Source organism: Citrus sinensis, chromosome 3, assembly GCF_022201045.2.
Source record: "Citrus sinensis cultivar Valencia sweet orange chromosome 3, DVS_A1.0, whole genome shotgun sequence".
Lineage (NCBI taxonomy): Eukaryota > Viridiplantae > Streptophyta > Magnoliopsida > Sapindales > Rutaceae > Citrus > Citrus sinensis.
Window position 1 is genome coordinate 48838130 of NC_068558.1, and position 17282 is coordinate 48855411.

General features: G+C 34.3%; 3 protein-coding genes across 7 annotated transcripts; 2 read left to right on the forward strand and 1 right to left on the reverse strand.

Annotated features, from left to right (window-relative positions):
• Positions 1-794: 794 nt before the first annotated feature.
• On the reverse strand, positions 795-2685 carry LOC102608197 (uncharacterized). 2 transcript variants are annotated; one of them, XM_006491072.4, is made up of 9 exons: positions 2540-2685; positions 2331-2411; positions 2097-2186; positions 1852-2018; positions 1652-1721; positions 1482-1561; positions 1305-1367; positions 1126-1202; positions 795-1030 (listed from the first exon to the last, which is right to left on the reverse strand). In XM_006491072.4, exons 1-9 carry the CDS (start codon positions 2615-2617, stop codon positions 930-932), a joined length of 807 nt encoding a protein of 268 aa, XP_006491135.1. In that variant the 5' UTR covers positions 2618-2685; the 3' UTR covers positions 795-929. The 2 variants fall into 2 exon arrangements, with proteins under 2 accessions (XP_006491135.1, XP_006491134.1); XM_006491071.4 differs by having other exon boundaries at positions 2097-2204.
• A 1131-nt stretch (positions 2686-3816) lies between these two features.
• On the forward strand, positions 3817-6564 carry LOC102607693 (hypothetical protein). Of its 2 annotated transcripts, none has more exons than XM_006491070.4 (3): positions 3817-3981; positions 4572-5431; positions 6174-6564. In XM_006491070.4, the coding sequence occupies exons 2-3, from the start codon at positions 4592-4594 to the stop codon at positions 6276-6278; spliced, it is 945 nt and encodes a 314-aa protein (XP_006491133.1). In that variant the 5' UTR covers positions 3817-3981; positions 4572-4591; the 3' UTR covers positions 6279-6564. The 2 variants fall into 2 exon arrangements, with proteins under 2 accessions (XP_006491133.1, XP_052294099.1); XM_052438139.1 differs by lacking the exon at positions 6174-6564 and adding an exon at positions 5959-6133.
• Positions 6565-13357: 6793 nt separating this feature from the next.
• LOC102606827 (origin of replication complex subunit 5) lies at positions 13358-16974 on the forward strand. 3 transcript variants are annotated; one of them, XM_006491067.4, is made up of 6 exons: positions 13358-13593; positions 13696-13835; positions 13985-14831; positions 14928-15347; positions 16083-16383; positions 16488-16974. In XM_006491067.4, the coding sequence occupies exons 3-6, from the start codon at positions 13996-13998 to the stop codon at positions 16536-16538; spliced, it is 1608 nt and encodes a 535-aa protein (XP_006491130.1). In that variant the 5' UTR covers positions 13358-13593; positions 13696-13835; positions 13985-13995; the 3' UTR covers positions 16539-16974. The 3 variants fall into 3 exon arrangements, with proteins under 3 accessions (XP_006491130.1, XP_006491131.1, XP_006491132.1); XM_006491068.4 differs by having other exon boundaries at positions 13723-13835; XM_006491069.4 differs by lacking the exon at positions 13696-13835.
• Positions 16975-17282: the final 308 nt, after the last annotated feature.

A 17282-nucleotide genomic window follows, 5' to 3' on the forward strand; every position in this document is an offset into this window, starting at 1 on the left:
AGCGGAGGATGACAAATTTCCAGAATTATTAGTGTAAAAAAATAAAAATAAATAGGAGGTCCTGTTAAAATGGTTATTGGTTTTGGTGGGCTTTTGGTTTCTGCAATCAATGGCCCAAAGTTTGTTGATGGGTAATTTTTAAAAATCTCCCCTGAGGTTTGGGCTTGTTGCAAGTAGATGGCGAGAATTGATTTATTTGTAAAAAATCCTCTACCGTCAGTTAAGTTTAACATTGACCGTTAGTTGACCGTGCAAAAACAATATTACCCTTAACAATAGTTTATAAACGAAAATAACTAAAAAAAAAACTAAAATTATTGGTGCAAAAAGTACAAACCCTATTTTTTGACAATTTTATCCTTGTCAATTCTAAAAATTTACAATATCATAGGTAAAGATTATGACTATTTCATTTTTAAATTTTTAATTTTATCTTTCTTGTAGGAATTTTAAGGAAATATCAATAATTTAAAGAGGATTTTTTAATTTTTTAATTTTAATTTTTTATAAGAACTTTAAGAAAATATCAATAATTTAAAAAGTGTAAAATAGCTAATAATTTTGGTTTTTTTTTAGTTATTTTCGTTTATAAACTATTGTTAAGGGTAATATTGTCTTTGCACGGTCAACTAACGGTCAATGTTAAACTTAACTGACGGTAGGGGGTTTTTTACAAATAAATCAATTCTCGCCATCTACTTGCAACAAGCCCAAACCTCAGGGGAGGTTTTTAAAAATTACCCGTTTGTTGATTGGATAGTTTATCGTTATCATTGTAGTTTCCACTGAAATCATGCACGACGATAGGAAACAATCAAATAGCTCAGATGAACCAATTTAAAAATTCGAAATAAGAAAAGTGGTCGCAGTTTGTGTTACTGGAAGAATTGCTCATCAACGAATAAACGGGGAAGTAGGGAAGCCAATGACTATTTCAGCTTGGTACAGAAGTTAGAGAGCTGGAGAAGCTGAATCCTGGGCATGCTTGCTGCTTCAGCCCTCTCTTTCTGAGTGTTGTATCCCCAGTCAACTGTTTCAATTAGTTCAACACATCCATCTTAGCAAACAATGCTACTGCATACAAATACAACAATAAAATATGACATAAAAACCGAAAGAGATTACCGAGATACAAATTCCATCCATCTAATTCAGGCTCTTTAATCACATTCTTCAGGGTTGCAAGTCGATCTTCTACAAAGCTGTAATTGTAATCGTCACTTCATTGCAATGGATTGGACTACGTATTAATCAAAATCAATTTTTTTTTTTTTTGGTGATCTAACATATATAATATAACTCACTGAAGTCTCAGCCCCTGGTGCTCGGGTTTCTTCTGAAGTTGCTTCAAAACATTCACCTTCGGACTGCAATTAGTAAACGAAATCAAGAGGAAGAATCACTTTGATGTGAGCAAGCAACAACAGCCACCGGAAACAGTAAGAAAGAACCAACAGCTAGCATTGATAATGTGTACTGACCCAGCTCCCAGACCGTAAAGTCTGTCAGGTGGTATGGTAACTCCTGCAAGCTCCCGCAGTAAAGTCTCTACAAATCGGCTCTGATTCCAGACAAAAGAAAATTAAGATAATTACTGGTGACAAACAGGATAATATATAAGGCTGTTACTTTCAAATCAGTATCTTCAAACCTGATTTGAGGTGACTATATATATCCTTGAACTTGCCAACTTGAGAGCATCTGAAACACCTGGATAAAGTCTGCAGAATAAGAGCATCTTCTAATCAAATTGTGGGTCAAACAAACCAATTACAAGCTCAAGATATTTGTGGGAAAATAGAGTATCAAATGTCTTGCTCCAATCTCTACAAGCTCATCAATTTAGAGTACCGATTGGCACCAATCCAAGTTGTGAAGTCGGTATCCATCCACTCGTCTCTGACCTTTCCGGAAAGTTCTATTAAAGCTTCTCTGTTCTCACTCCATTCTTCCATAATCACAGGTTTAATCTTAAGCCAATTCTCTAATATCTCCTCCACTGTGAGTCCTTCTGCAACCTTTAATTTGAAACATTTTTACGTAGCCATTTAATAGTATCATCCATCAAATAAATTTTAGCACGGAATTATACTCACCGAGGATTTTCGAAGAGACGGTAGTCTCATCTCAAGCAGCAACCTCACTAGCAACAAAGTTTCATATCCTGTTTCAATCACAGGCCGCAACTGCAATAATATAAAGCACTAGTTTGCTTTCAGCAGATTCTTTTTTCACCGCATGAATGCAGGGGATTTAGAGAAGATTTGAGTTCTCGTGAAATTCAGATTGAAGAGAATAAGATATAAGCAAAGTAATTAACAAGAGCTTACAGTGTGCATTTGATCAACAATCCAATCCTCCAAGGCGGAATCCACGCCGTCGAATAAACTTGGCCATCTCACTTTGGCAGCCTATTAAACACAAGTGAAATAAAGGAAGATGGATCAATCCAAATCTAATTCAAAAGCACTTTTTTTGGAAAAGAAAAAACAGAGAATTTCACGAGGATTTTCTCATTAGTCAAACGGAGGGAAATGACCTTGACGGCAGAAAGAGCGGTCTCTTCGCAGCTGTCACAGATAACGCCGTCAAAGTCCAATGCGTATAAATCCTCCATTTCTCTTCGCACTTGGCTGTTTTTCTCTTCTCTGGATAATGAACCTTCAGCTCCCGCCACCGGCCACACAATCCTCTTTTATATTTCATCTTCACTCCTTGAAACTGCTTGGCTTTCTGCTTATCCTACCACTTACAGAATGCCACGTTGCATATTACGAGCGACATAAACGAGTGAGGATGAAAGTTTTCAAATTATCAACCTTTAATTTGAAACAATTAATCATACGTTATTGACTCATTTTTTATGTCTAAAATTAATTTATTTACTACTTTCAAAAATCATATCAATATTACATTCCTAATTCTCTATACTCTATACATTCATTTTTCAGGATTAACCGAATATTTAAGTTTACGCATGTTTAATGTTCCATTAAATTATAGAAAATTTGTGATAATCTATTTGAATTTTTTTGACATTTTAATTTAAAGGTGCAAAAAACTCCACCCATAATTTAAATACATGGAGGAGCAATAGTTAGTTTTTGTTGTTTGAGCTTACTTACAATTGTAAACGGGATAAATAATGAAAAAGGGTTAAAAGTTCTTTAAATGGGGTGTCAATAGTCAAACCAAAAAAATAAAAAAAAGGATAGATGTCTAAGTGATGATTTTGGCGGGTTGCAAGTTCCTGCAATGAATGGCCCAAAGGTTCTTGGTTTGAGTCTTTTGCAATGGGATTTGTTCGTTTGACTTGAATCTGTCAATGCAATCATGCATCCGCACGATCGAATGAAGGAAATGAAGTGCACTTATGCAGTTCCATTTGGCCCACGTTCCTCATCCATCGCCACGACTGCTTGCTAGTCATTAAAAAAATACCCACAATTGCGAATCGTTTATCTATTTTTTAATCGCAAAAACCTATCACCACTATTCACCGATGCTAATTAAAAATTATTTTAATAACTTAATAACTGGGCCCAGTCGTTTGAAGGTACAACGAACGACTAATCCCTTAGTAGCCCCTTTTTGTTATTCGATGATGGGCCACGCAACTAGGTCGCGTAAGCGTAATAATTTATACCTCGCAGTCCCTCGCACGCAAACGCACGAACCTTACCTTAATTACCGGTTAACGACCGGTAGCCACAGTGACTAACAATAAAGATATTATTATTATTATCTCAATACACGACGTGCTTTACCTACAACAGCCAGTAACTCCGATCAAATATACCGGTACCATCGGTTCTCTTCTTTTATCTCGAATTCGAGAAACCTTAACTATAGTCTATAAAGCCTTGTTCCGCTCTACGCCTGTCGAGGCAGTTAGTGTTGCTCAATCTAATCAGAAACGCCGCCGTATCGATCACCAGTCTATCTTTCCGCCTTAGATCTTGTTCCTCCGATTGCGTCTCTGTGAGTTTTCATTTTTAATTTGTTTTCTTTTGAAATTATATGAGCTGTGGATCGCTGATTTTGTTATGTTTGATAGATATGTGATGATTGATTTTGTTTTCTTTTTGTTTTAATTCTTTTTAAATCATCTGTTAATAATTATATTGATTTGTACGTGCTTGCGTTGACTTAATTCTTTCTTTCATCACACGTACTGACTTACTGGATGATGAATTTTTTTTTTTTTTTTAAGTTTAATCTCTAATTTGTATCAGAATTAGAAATACGTTTTTCGACTGAATCTGATGCTTTTGTCTGTACATAGAATGATGTTAATTTATAGCGTGGGCTTTAGTTCACTGACTGAGTTTTTGGCTTATAAAGCTTTTTAGTTGTGAGTAGAATTTAGTAGTTTTTTTTTTTATGTAAATTTTTGGGATGATATGGCATAGTTTACTTTTAATATGTCATGTTTTAGTGGTAAGACAATTTGCATGATGGCGTAACAGAATTATGATGAAGTAATTATGTCTTATGCTTTTGATTTTTCTGTATTCACTTTTAAGTTCATTACTTGTTGCTTTTTGTTATTCTGATGTTTTAAATGATAGGAAACTTGTCATTGGGAAGGATGGCGGATAATGAGGTAGAAGAGAATGCTTCCCGTGGGAATGAATGGGAGGTTGTGTCACTTACAGCATCTACCTATGCTGCTGCTCCTAGTGCTCAAAATGATGAACCGAAGGATGATGCCAGGGGTGACACTGCTGAAGAAATTGAAGCGGAAACTTCTCATGCATTATTCATGTCTCGTCACTTTGTTTTTCCCCCCGGTGAGCATGAGAATTTGCCGGTGGAACCTGAACTTGTAAAGAGTGAGATTTATAATGAATCTGAAGGGAAGGACGTTGTCTCTGAATTGGGTGCTGAAGTCGGAGACAAATCTAGTGGAAAGGATGATGAAGATAATTGGACCCTTAAGGATTTGAGTGTACACAATGAGTTTCCAGAAATGCAGATTTTTGATGAGAGGGGTAACAGGCTATCCTTTAGTAGTACAGAGTTTGAAGAAGGTACACCATTACCGGGGTTAAATTTGACTAGGAAGGAAGAGAGTATTTACAGTGCGGCTACGTTTAGTTCTTTCCACGGTGACGCGGCACTCAATGAGAACTTGGAGACTCCTGAGCTAACTGAACCTTCTGAGCAAGGTTTAAATGTTCCTGCAGACGCATCAAAATCTCTGATGCCTGCAAAAGAAGATGACAAATTTGCTGAGTCTGACCTTCCCTGTGAAGCATGGTGGAAGAGAAGGGCAGCTTCCTTGTATGCTCATGCAAAGGAGACAAATACATTTTGGTCCATTTTCATTGCAGCGGCTGTGATGGGCATTGTAATTATTGGGCAGCAGTGGCAACAAGAAAGGTGGCAAGCTTTGCAGCTGAAGTGGCAGCTCAGCATCAATGATGAGGTATGTGGATTGCTGTTTTTCCCCCGAAAAAAATAAAGTAATTAGTCGGCTCAGTAAATTTTATTGCAGTGCCATAGAAGAAGTGGGTTTTACTCTGTTTTACTATTATTGGTTAATATGTTTCTAAAAGCCGTATGCATGCGAATTATAAAAGCGTAATTCAAAATATTATTTTATTGGACTGGAAATTAAAACCATGCTTCAACCATGAGTAATTGCTTATAGATTGTGGACTATTAGAAATTTTTCCTTTAGATTTGTGTTTGTACTATCCTGCTTTCTTTGTGGAGCCTACATCTTCTTGACGTGTTTCTTGAGAATGTCACCCGAACTCTTCACTTGTAGAACCACATAGAGTTGTCTCGGATTCAAGAAGTATACGTTTTTCCAATTATTAGGTCAGGAACTGAAGAAGCAAACCTAACTAGCCTTTTCTATGAATAAGATCGGAACCTTGCTCTTGTGTTTCTTCTTTAGTTTTGTTGTCTTAACTAGATCTGAAGTCTGATCCATCTGGGTTATATCAGAAATTAAACTTGAAGCTCTGCCCACACGGTTTACCTCCTTCCATGTAGTTTGCAAGTCAGGTGGTATATCTGGTTGAAAATTGGATAGGATTTGCATTTTCTTTTCCTGTCTTCTAGAAACTTTGTGAGATGGAAGGTCTCTGTATTATAAATTGATACTGATGTTCTTTTTTGCTTTTCTTTTCCTGTTATTATTATGGTCATCATATTTGCAGAAAGGGAGCAGGTTGTTGGGTCCCATATCTCGTCTTAAAGATGCAATTGTAGGTGGCCACCGTCGAGGTTCTCTTGTCAGGGGAAGCTCCTCAAATGATAGTTAAGATGATGATGATGAAGAAAAAAGTTGAGAGAGAAAGGAGAGATTGGTGTGAGGGTGTTAATATGCTCGTTTGCTTTGTGAAGCTCCTGTTTTCTGGTGTCCTAGCTACATAGCGACATGTTATAATTTTGATATTGTTGTGCCTTATTATTTTTTGCAAATGAATTATGTGATCCTGCCATGCTGTAGCTACCTGAGTTGTAGGGCCGGTTGTCTAGATAGAATTTGTATACCCGGATCATGAAAGTCCCGACTGGGTGTTATAATCAAATCTATTTGCTGGTTCAGCTGGTGTCGGTGGTTCTCGAATTAGAATTGTGTCTCGAATTAAAATTTGAGAAATAATCAACAAGATGTGGGAATCTAAACATTGTCGACTGATGGTTTGTACTAAAATGGTGCAACCCAAAAAAGCTTGACGATTGCTCAGCAGTGTATTCGTTTGGGATGAATTTGGATATCTGATCTTCCTCTAGAAAGTTTCTCGATTCGCAGTTTTTTAATTCGGTCAAGTCAAGCTTATCTTTTTTCGTTATTCAGTGTGCTGATCTTAATATGCTTGGCGTAAATAAAGAAGAAAAGGGAAGAGAGAGACTGAGAGAGTGAGTGGGTAGAAAGAAAGATGGTAAATTTTTTTTATCTTTCTTTACACTAAACATAACTTTTTAGTAAAAAATAATGATGGATTAGATCGATATACATACAAAAGATTTCATTCCTTACTGCCCATTGTCAAAAGTAAAAAAAGATGCAAAATTATTCATTTTAAAATATTAGGCAAAGGTGGAGTTATTTGAAAGAGTGATGATGCAGTCACAAATTCTTGTACAAATTTATATTGTACAAATTGATGTGGCATTAATTCATTGGTATAATGAAAATATAAAATAATAGAAATAAATCATGTGGACAAAAAAATATTTAATTCAACTAATTTTATCATACCACATCAATTTGTACAAAATAAGTTTATACAAGAGTTTGTGGTTATATCATTACTCTATCTGAAAATACAATACTAAACTCTCTTAACCTCATGAGGAAATTAAAATGGAGATTTTGGTTAATTTATAACATTAATTTCATATAGAAATTAGGTGATTTTAGTTGCTCTTTGTAAAAATTTAGATGAAATTCTTTATTTCTTTATTCTTTATTATAGGTAAAAATTATAGGTAGAGGGTGGATTTTGATCCTCATTATTAATTTATTCTCGATAGATTATGTCTATATATATTTAGATTTGAATAATATATCTCATTACTCATTATCTTTTATAACCTATCAAGAAATATGGTGAAATATCATTTGTAACCTATATCTAAAAAGAAGATATTTAAATGGATAATCGGGATGAAAAAGTCCAAGCCCATTAAAGTGTTGGGGGTGCCCACTGTAGGGTAGGGTCGGGTTTAGACTTTCACTTATTTTCTTTTGGGATAGGGGTCGGGAAAGAGGAAAGCCATATAGTTAGGTGGAATTTATATTTTATTAAGGGTACATTTAAAATTGAGGTTGAGCAGTTATAATTTAAAAATTACAGTATTAAAATATTTTGTAAACACTAATTATTGTATCTTAAAAAGTATGTTGATATAATTTTTCATTTATATAATAAAAAATATATTATATCTTCAATAATTTTATCAAAATTATTATTTAAAATTTACATTTACTATATATTACTAACTTTTGTTTCATAATTACAGTTTTTTTTCTACAACAACTGTAATTTTTAAGTTACAGTACCTCAATCACAAACACACCCTTAACAGTTAATTATATACAAAAAGTGAAGAGTCTCTTTAAACTCAAACTTATGTCAAATGTCAACCATATATTGGTCCAATGGTGGACTTATGGTGATAATATCAATATTAAATAAAATCTTTTATTTTTATTTTTTATATAGAGTAAAATATAAAAGCACGAGTAGTTCTTGATCCGATCGTTGGCTTCACTCCGTGTTCTCGAAGAATTAAAAGGAATTGCAAGTCACCAATCGGATCCTCCGACAGCAGGCGTCCTTCATGTCTTTGCTTAGTTTATTTTAATTTCTTGACACGTAGAAAATGACGGGCTTGGACCAACCAATTACAAAAGGTTGACACAGTTTCGGATATCGTCCCCGTTCAATTGTGAAAAAAAAAAGACCATCTGGTCTAATTTCAAAAATCTGATTGACTCCTTACACAAATGATTTTTTTTTTTAATAACACTGGTGTGAATATTGTAATTAGTATTTTATCGATATTTATAATTAAAAAAATCTGTTAAAATTATCATCCATCAAGTCTTTTGTATCATTCGAATTCTAAATTTTCACAATCATTAATTATTAATATTGAACGATTATTTACTCCATACACATGCATTACTAATGGGCTTATACTTATAATCATCAGCCTAGGAAAGGGCTTTTAAAAACCAATATTTGTTACATCACTTCTACTTTTTTTCAAAAAAAAAAAAAAATCGAGATTAGATGGTAAAATAATTATCATTTGAATCTAAAATATTTCTTTTTATAGGTCTTTATAATCGTGTGTGTGTGTGTATACACGGAGTCAATATTGTCTTCATAAGCGATATTATTATCAAGCAGCAACAAACTATAATTTTAATTAAAGCACACAAGATTGATATTATTATCAAGTAATTAATTCCGTTTCATATATAATACAACACAATAACACAAACTCTCATATTAACGAGTTCTGAAATAACACAACTTACATGCAGTGATACAACAACAACTATAACTGGAAACACACGCAGATATATATATACTCATCAAACACACCTGGTATCAAGATTGACCGAAACAGTTGAGAAAGCAAATGACAGTAGAGCCTGTTGGACAAAACCTTTTGAGGTTGACAATTTGATCTTTGAAATTGCAGATGAAGATGGTAAGCAACGAGGCGGCGTAGAGAGCCCAGGCTGCATACTTGAACTTGTTCGAGGAATAAGGGATGGTGGTGACCAAGACCAATGCAGTGGCAGCAACGATGATAGCACCTTTCTCTAGCAATTGGGATGCAACGGCAAACTTGTGGGCGATAAGTTTTGAAACAAACAGAAAAAGAAATGTCAGCAAGATAGCAAATGAAAGCACATAGAATGAAGGAGAAAGCTCCGAGTTAGTTTCAGCAAACAGGATAGCGATCTCAACGGATGATGAAAAGCAAAACGCCATGATCACATTCTGCCATTCAAAGACTTGATTGGCCTCTTCGTCCATGGTGGGTTTGATTTACAGAAAAATATTTGTGTGTTAATTGTTTTGTAAAAGCAGTGTCTTAGCCATGCGATGATCATGTTGTTATTTATAGAGTGAGATGGGGTCATCGGATCTTCTTCGGTCCGAGTTTCAACAATTTGTGTCCCTATCTATGTACAGTGCATGCATGTTTATTTTAATTCAATAATGATATTTGTCAATGTTGATAACTGGGGCAAATTGTTCGGATACTAGATCGAGTTCGATTTCATTAGAGCGTAATGAACAGTATCGGCTCCACCAATTTTTATTTCTGCTGAAGAAAAAATGAGTCTTGAAAAGTTATTCACATTCACTTTTTTTTCATGCAGAAGATGGGTCCCACGCCAACAAGGCTTTGTCGTGGTGGCTATCTATCCTCTCACCGTCTCACGAAGGCGAGAGCTGTGGCTAGAGATTTAATTTCCTCTCCCGCAGTAAATTTCCAGATTATAAATATTTGTAGATGGTATGTCATTAAAAAAAAAAAAAAAAAAAAGTGTCCTGTCCCACTCAAAAGATATTAAAAGATTAAGTAAATATTCATTTAATCCGATCATTTGAATCAATTATCTAATTATTCTTTATATGTTTAAAAATTATTTAAAAGATCCATGTTGTATATTAATTTCTGTTAAAATCTATTCTTTATCATTTGTTTTTTCACTGGTTGCCTTGTTTTCTATTTGTCTCTATTAAAATCTATTCCTTATCATTCATTTTCTACATATTGCATGTCAAATTACACCACTATAGTTGTTGTATAAAAACAAATGATATGTCTTAGGTCCGAATTGTAGAAGCCGACTATGTGTTCATGTGTCGTGTCATGTAAAATGGCCGAACTCATCAACGGATATTAAAAATCCGATGGACTTTGCGCCCCGTCAACATTGAGTTTGATAGCGACACCAGAAAGTTTGCATTTGTTAAATTCCTTCGGATTTTATTAAATCCGCTTCGATTCCTTCAGAAACAGATAGAAAGATGCGTCCCACGCCAAATGAAAAAGGTAAAATGACTTGAATATGCTATGAAGTTTCTTGTGAAGAAAGAAATGAATCTTACCCCTCAACATCTTGGAAGCCCAACCATCGAAACAATTGCCTTTTTTTTTTTTTGATTTTTTTTGTTTTTATGGTTTCTGATTGGCAGAAAATTAGTAGGTCCTAGCTATTGTGCATGTGATTAGAGGATTCTGGCACCTTTGGAACCATTGTAAGGAGAAATTCTATAATATATTAGAGGTAATACAATCAATTGATGTATATATGACAAGTGTAATTGAATTTTAGGGGAATAATCGAACCCAATCTAAAAATTTTGGGTTTAGATCGGATGTGGATGAAAACTTTAACCTGATTGGGTTGGATTTTGGCCAACCCAATTGGATCAGATCGTGATTGAATCATATCGACTTGAAACACCATGAACACACAAGCTATCTATGAATTGAACTCAGATTGCTTTTTTTTTTTCCAACCCGATTAACTCAAAACTCGATCAAGTTGATCCAATCCCTATCCAAACCTGTATTTGCCTACCCCTATTGAATTTAATATAACAACCACTTGCATGATATATTTTTCAAAATAAATGCAAATATGTCATAGTAAAATTTACTTGTTGTATGACTAACATGATACTTCTGATGTATTATAAAATTTCTTCCTTGCGAGGGACCCTAATTTTTTTCTTTTTGTGCCTTTAATCTTCACATTAGGATGTTTTGTTTTCATCTGACAATTACCCACATTATTGTACATAGAACAAATTGTGGACGGTCTGAGGAATTTCTACAAGTCCTCAAAATCAAAATCGGATGATGTCGAAAAGGATTTTTAGCCAAAATTGAATTGGTTGTGTAATAGCAGACGATATATACACGAGCCTAAGATCCATCGCCATCAGAAATTAAAATAATGGAATTGGGCTGTTAAATAGAAATGGCCAACGAGCCAGGCCGACATAAAAGAAGGTCCATGTGTGCTCATGCTCGTGTCGTGCTCACCATTTTCTTTGTGTTGTCTTGTGTTGTGCCTTTTTTTTTTCTTAGGCTCAATTCGACACACGTGTCATGCCCACGCGTGCTTGCCATCGATCGTGCCATACCTTGCCTATGGAAAAAACACGACAAACTTTTAAAAATTTTTTTTTTAAGAGAGCATGCCAAGTTGTTGGCATACATTTTTTCAAGGCTATGTACATTTTTTGAGTTCATGTTGATAAGGTGAAAAAACCCAAGCCTATTAATAATAATCAAGTTATTATAATCAATAATGAATTAAAAAAATGAATATTTCAAAACAAAATAATAAATAAAGAAAATAAAGCAAATAAAAATTTAAAGATTTAATTCTTTAGTATTGCATTCTCTAATTCAAGCACTATAATTAATTAATTAACACTTCAAAGAGAGTTTAGTGTTATAATTTTAAGTTTATTATTCATTATTGATATATGAATTAGGGATTTAAGCTTTCTTTTTCTTTTTTTCTATTATTTTTAATTTTAATTTATTATTCTAATTTATAAATTTATTTTGTTCAAAAAATAAAGGGCTTGGATTAGGCACATACTTTTTTTTTTTTAAACTCTTGTCCAAACTCTTATGTGAGAGGTTTGGGCTAAAACTTATGAGAATGAGTCGGGCCGGGTTGGGCCGAGTTTTTTTGGCATCTCTAATGGAGAAAGAGAAAATAAGGTTAGTTTAATAACAAAAGATTAATTAAAAAGACCTTATGAGAGGAAATTAGTAGGTTTCTTAAATCTCCACACCTTAAGCAAATTGTATTGATGTTAAAAGACAGGGGTAAAATAAAATGGTAATTTTTTACCTACCCCAAATGAATTGAAATTCTACATCCCACACCTAGTAAAATTGACTCGTTGGACTGCGCCTCCAATTCCATTATTTTCTCAATTATGTTTAACGGTATAGGGGTAAAATTAGAAGTTCACACCTTAAATTAGTTTTAATGGAAATTCTCTTTATTTATTTCTTTTTTATTTCTTCCTTTCCCTTTTCTTTTCTTTTTCTTTCTATTTTTCTTCCCCTTTGTCTTCGCCGTTTCTTTTTCTTCTTCTTTGTTTTTTCTCCTTCTTCTTTTCCATTCTTTAGGTTTAGTATTATAGGTTTAGGGTTTCATTAGTTATTTGGGTTTTTTTTGAATTATGATTAATGGGTTTGTATTTTGAAACCCTAAATCAAGTAATTAAAATTAAATGCATCAAATAATGATTAATTTTGCAGATAAGGTTGAAGAGCATGATGATGGATAAGGATTTTGTGGTGATGAAAATAGTCATGAAAGGGACTGAATTTAATTGTGATTCAAATTACATTGAATGTGTTGTGATTTTTTTAAATTTTTTTATTATTTGTTGCCAGATTTTTATGTGAATAACAATATCTTCCTCTGTTAATTTTTTTTGGTGACCTTGTATTTTATAAGTTGATAATTTTTTTTTTTTGGGTATATAATAACGATGACAATCTACATGAAACATGAAGTTTTTTTTTATTGAAATTAAAATAAAATCCTTTACTTAAAAAGAAATCAGTAGCTAAACTCGTTAAAAATAGAGACAAAGAAGGGGCATTTTTGAGTAATTGAACTTATTTGAATTCAAATAAAGGGGCATTTTTGTCATTAAATCAAAACTCAGACGGAGCCGTTAAAAATAACTAGAAAACTAACAGAATTGAGGGCGCAGTGTAATGGTTCAATTTTACTGGGTGCGGGTTGAAAAATATCAATTCATTTGGGGTATGATTAAAAATTACCCATAAAATATTACAGCACAGCTCGCTGCGCGCGTTGCATTTGCGGGCATCAGCATCACCACTAGATTCCACACACAGCTAACCACAACTGATTGCAGCTTCTTGGCGGGAAGAATTTTGTCCCAATTTCTTTTCTCCAATCTCGGCACCTCCCATTAGGGTTTTTCTGATTGACAAAATCTCTTCAATTTCTTACTTGAACGGCAACTTCTCCTATCTAAATCATTATCGCTTGCTTAAAATCCTGGAATAAATTAGCGGAGAAGGGTAAGTTGGCGGCAATAATGTTTTTTTTTTCTCCGCATTCACATCTAGTTCGTAATTTGTATTTGCTTAAATTTACCTCATAAAATATAATTGATTTAAAAGCGATTTGACGCGCTTCCCCGAAGCTAGACACTTTACCAGCAGGCCGGTTGAATGGTTCGTAGCTGTTTTTGATCCCTCCGATCCAGTTCTTTGACTGAATTAACCCTGTAGCCGTGCGAGGAGGGTCGCTGGCGTTTTGTGTTAGTTCGCTAATTTTGTTAATGAATCTCATCTTTTAAATTTTTGACTGTCTTTGTCTCCAATGTTGTTATTGTTCTGAATTAATTAATTTTTTTTTAAAAATTTTAGCTCATAGATGATTTTTTTTTTGTTTTCCTTTATTGGCCAGAAAATAAAGTAATGGCTAGAGAGAAAGAAGAAAGCATGCAAGTTAGTAGAAGAGCAACAAGGTCATCCACATTCAGTGCTAATAACAATGGTATTGAATTAGGGAAACCAAATGATTCCTACATACCAACACTTGGTGACTTGGTGTTTGGACAAGAACCCATTAGCCTAGATGATTTATTATCTCGTTTTCCTGGTAGACGTGTTCAAATTCTTGAGTTATTGCGCCTTTTGGGAACTTTAAATTCCTCAATGCCTCCTTTGTTTGTCTATGGAAGTGCTTCTACTGGAAAAACTAGTATTATTATCCAGGTATTTAGACATCTCAGCCGCCCTTTTGTTTATACAAGCTGTCTTTCATGTTATAGTCCGCGGATCTTGTTTGAGTCTATCTTGAATCAGCTATTGCTTCATAAAAAGAATGCATTTAATGGTTATTCGAGTGCAAAGAGATGTGAAAAGCCATCTGATTTTGTTATTTTTGTTCGTGAGGCATTGATAAATGTCATAGATAGTCTAAAGGAGAATGCAGAGAAAACGAGTACAAGTAAGTTGAAGGGACAGGTTAATGGAAAGATGATCTACTTGATTTTTGATAATTTTGAGCTTGTTAGAGAGTGGGATAAAAGTTCTAGTATATTACCTTTTCTGTTTGGTCTGTCTGATATTCTGAAGATGCCTGAGGTGGGTATGATCTTTATCAGCAGCACCTCACCTGATACGTATCACTCGAATACTGGTTATGTAGCTCCCATCCATGTTTATTTTCCTGAATGCACAGAAGATGATCTTCGTCAAATTTTTATGAGAAATCAAGCAAATCAAAAGCTTTATTCCTCCTTTCTTGAGTAAGAATTTAAACTGTTATTTGTTCTCATTGCTGCCCAATGATCTTTTGCTTTATATATTCCAATCTCTCATTTCTTTTTTTTCCTTTTAAACAGTATTGTGCTGAGACCGTTCTGTAGAATTACTAAACGAGTGGATGAATTATCTACTGCATTTTCGTTGTTATTTAAAAGATATTGCGAACCCTTAAGTGACTTGGGAGTTTTACCCAATGGAGAGATGAAGAGAAGACTGTTTAGTCATCTTCAGCCGCATATTGCTCCTTCTTTGAATGAGATATTCAGGGTTGCGTCTCAACCGTGCCTTGAATGTGGAGTCAATCAGGAGACCAGAAGAAAAGGAGGTGCTAGGAAATCAGTGGGTTCCGGAGATCTTGATGATATAGGCTTCCATATGTCTACTTCGGCAAAGTATCTCCTCGTTTCAGCATTCCTTGCTTCAAGAAACCCTGCCACATTGGATGCTTCACTTTTTGATACAACTGGGGTTTCTGATAGTCGCAAACGAAAAAGGAAGTGAGTGCTTTGACAATCTGTTCTAAATCTGTGTCATATTAACTCTACTATCAAGCTGTGATGCTACTTATTCATGTGTTAGGATGCACTAGTACTTTTATTTCACTCTTGGTTCTTTCTTCATAACAGTTTTGATTTAAGATTTAGTATTTTTCTGTTTTTCCTTTCACCACACATTGGATTTCTTTTGAATCAAAATTTTATCCAAAAATACTCATCACAATATATCAAGTGTTTGTTATTGGTAGAAAGAAACATATTGAATTATTTACCCATCAATCTGGTTTTGCTGTCACCTCAATGAATCGATTATGGTATACTACTGGTTAGTTCTTTCCTTGGGAATAAGTGGAGTTAGAGTACAGTTTATAGTTACTGGCCTTATTGTGCTTGTCCGTTTATTGATCTTGTCTGGAATAGATGATCAATTGCTATGACCTGCCAATGTCTGACTCCACCAATGAACTGATATCGGTAATTTGGTAATGACTGATTTGAACGCTTTTGTTTTTCTGGGCAATTGCTTTTCCTTGTAAGTGTTGGATATAAGATGTGGCTTTTATTTGCTTTATGTAAATGAATGCTTTGGAGTTGGTAAAAATGATTTTCTACTCGATAATAGCATTATTTAGGTACTCTTCTCTTGACACTGTTGATATGATTATGCCCTGCCGCAAATTGTGCTTTGCTCTCTATTACTAAATTTATCTTCCTGATTGATTACTTCCCGCACAGGGCCTCTGAAAAATCATTGGAGCAAAAGGAAGCAGCAGAACAGGAGTTACTTATGAAAGGGCCCGGAACTTTCTCTTTAGAGAGGTTATTAGCCATATTCCAATGCATTACATCAGTAGGTGAAGAGGAAGAAGGAAATGACGGGTTAAGAGTTGATGAAGGGAGTAATGCACTCATGTCTGATATTCTACTGCAATTAACCAGTCTCTGCAACAGTAATTTTATTGTCAAAGGAGGAAGCTGCCCTTTAGAGGGTTCAACTCGGTATCGCTCTACACTATCTGAAGATTTGGCTATTAAGGTAAGTAGAGAAAAAATGAAAGCTCATACTAAACTTTCTTTTAGGAATGTAATTTAATGCCACCGTGTATAATTCCATCTATGTATTGTCTTGGATGGTTATAGGTTGCAAGGAGCATTAAGTTCCCTTTGTCAAAGTACTTGTACAGAAGATAATCAGTGATGTGAAGAACTACTCCAAACCAACTGATTTCCATCAAGTTAGATGAGTTGCGCCCTCAAAGGAACCGAGAATAAAGATATCTTAAACCAAAATAAAACTTCTGGACAGTCAATGATTGTATCTTCCTGCTGTAGTTGATTGGGGACATGATTGAACTAAAATCTTTTTTTCCCCTTGTTGTGGCAAAATATGATAGTGTTGGTAGCAATTTCTAAGTTTCTATCACGAATGGTTTACCATGCTATGTCTAGATTATTTGATTTAGTGCTTGTATTTGTAGTAAATGTGTTCGGCCAGTGCCCAGTGGGCAAGTGGCAACGGCCACCCGCAACTGAACTTGATGGCACGGAATGCCCCTGTTATTTAGCTTTTTCAATTATCATGAACCAAATGATATGGTATCCCAATAAATAATTTACCCTTTTTCAAGTATCAAGAACTTGATATATCTACTACAAATTCAATTATCTTCTGTTAACATTTTTAGCTAAATGTTTGTTTGAATGAACTATCTCACACCACTGGAAATATGAAATTTAAAATCCGATCACCTATTTATCAATGAGCTGATTTTACGCGTAAGTATTTGTTATTTAAAACATATTCAAACTATGAAGAAAGAAAGTAAATGCTGTGTGGTTGGTGTCTAGGTGACCAAAATTAATTCAAGATTTTAAAGAGAGATTAATAAACATAATATTGTCAACACAATATATATATGTATATATATATATCAA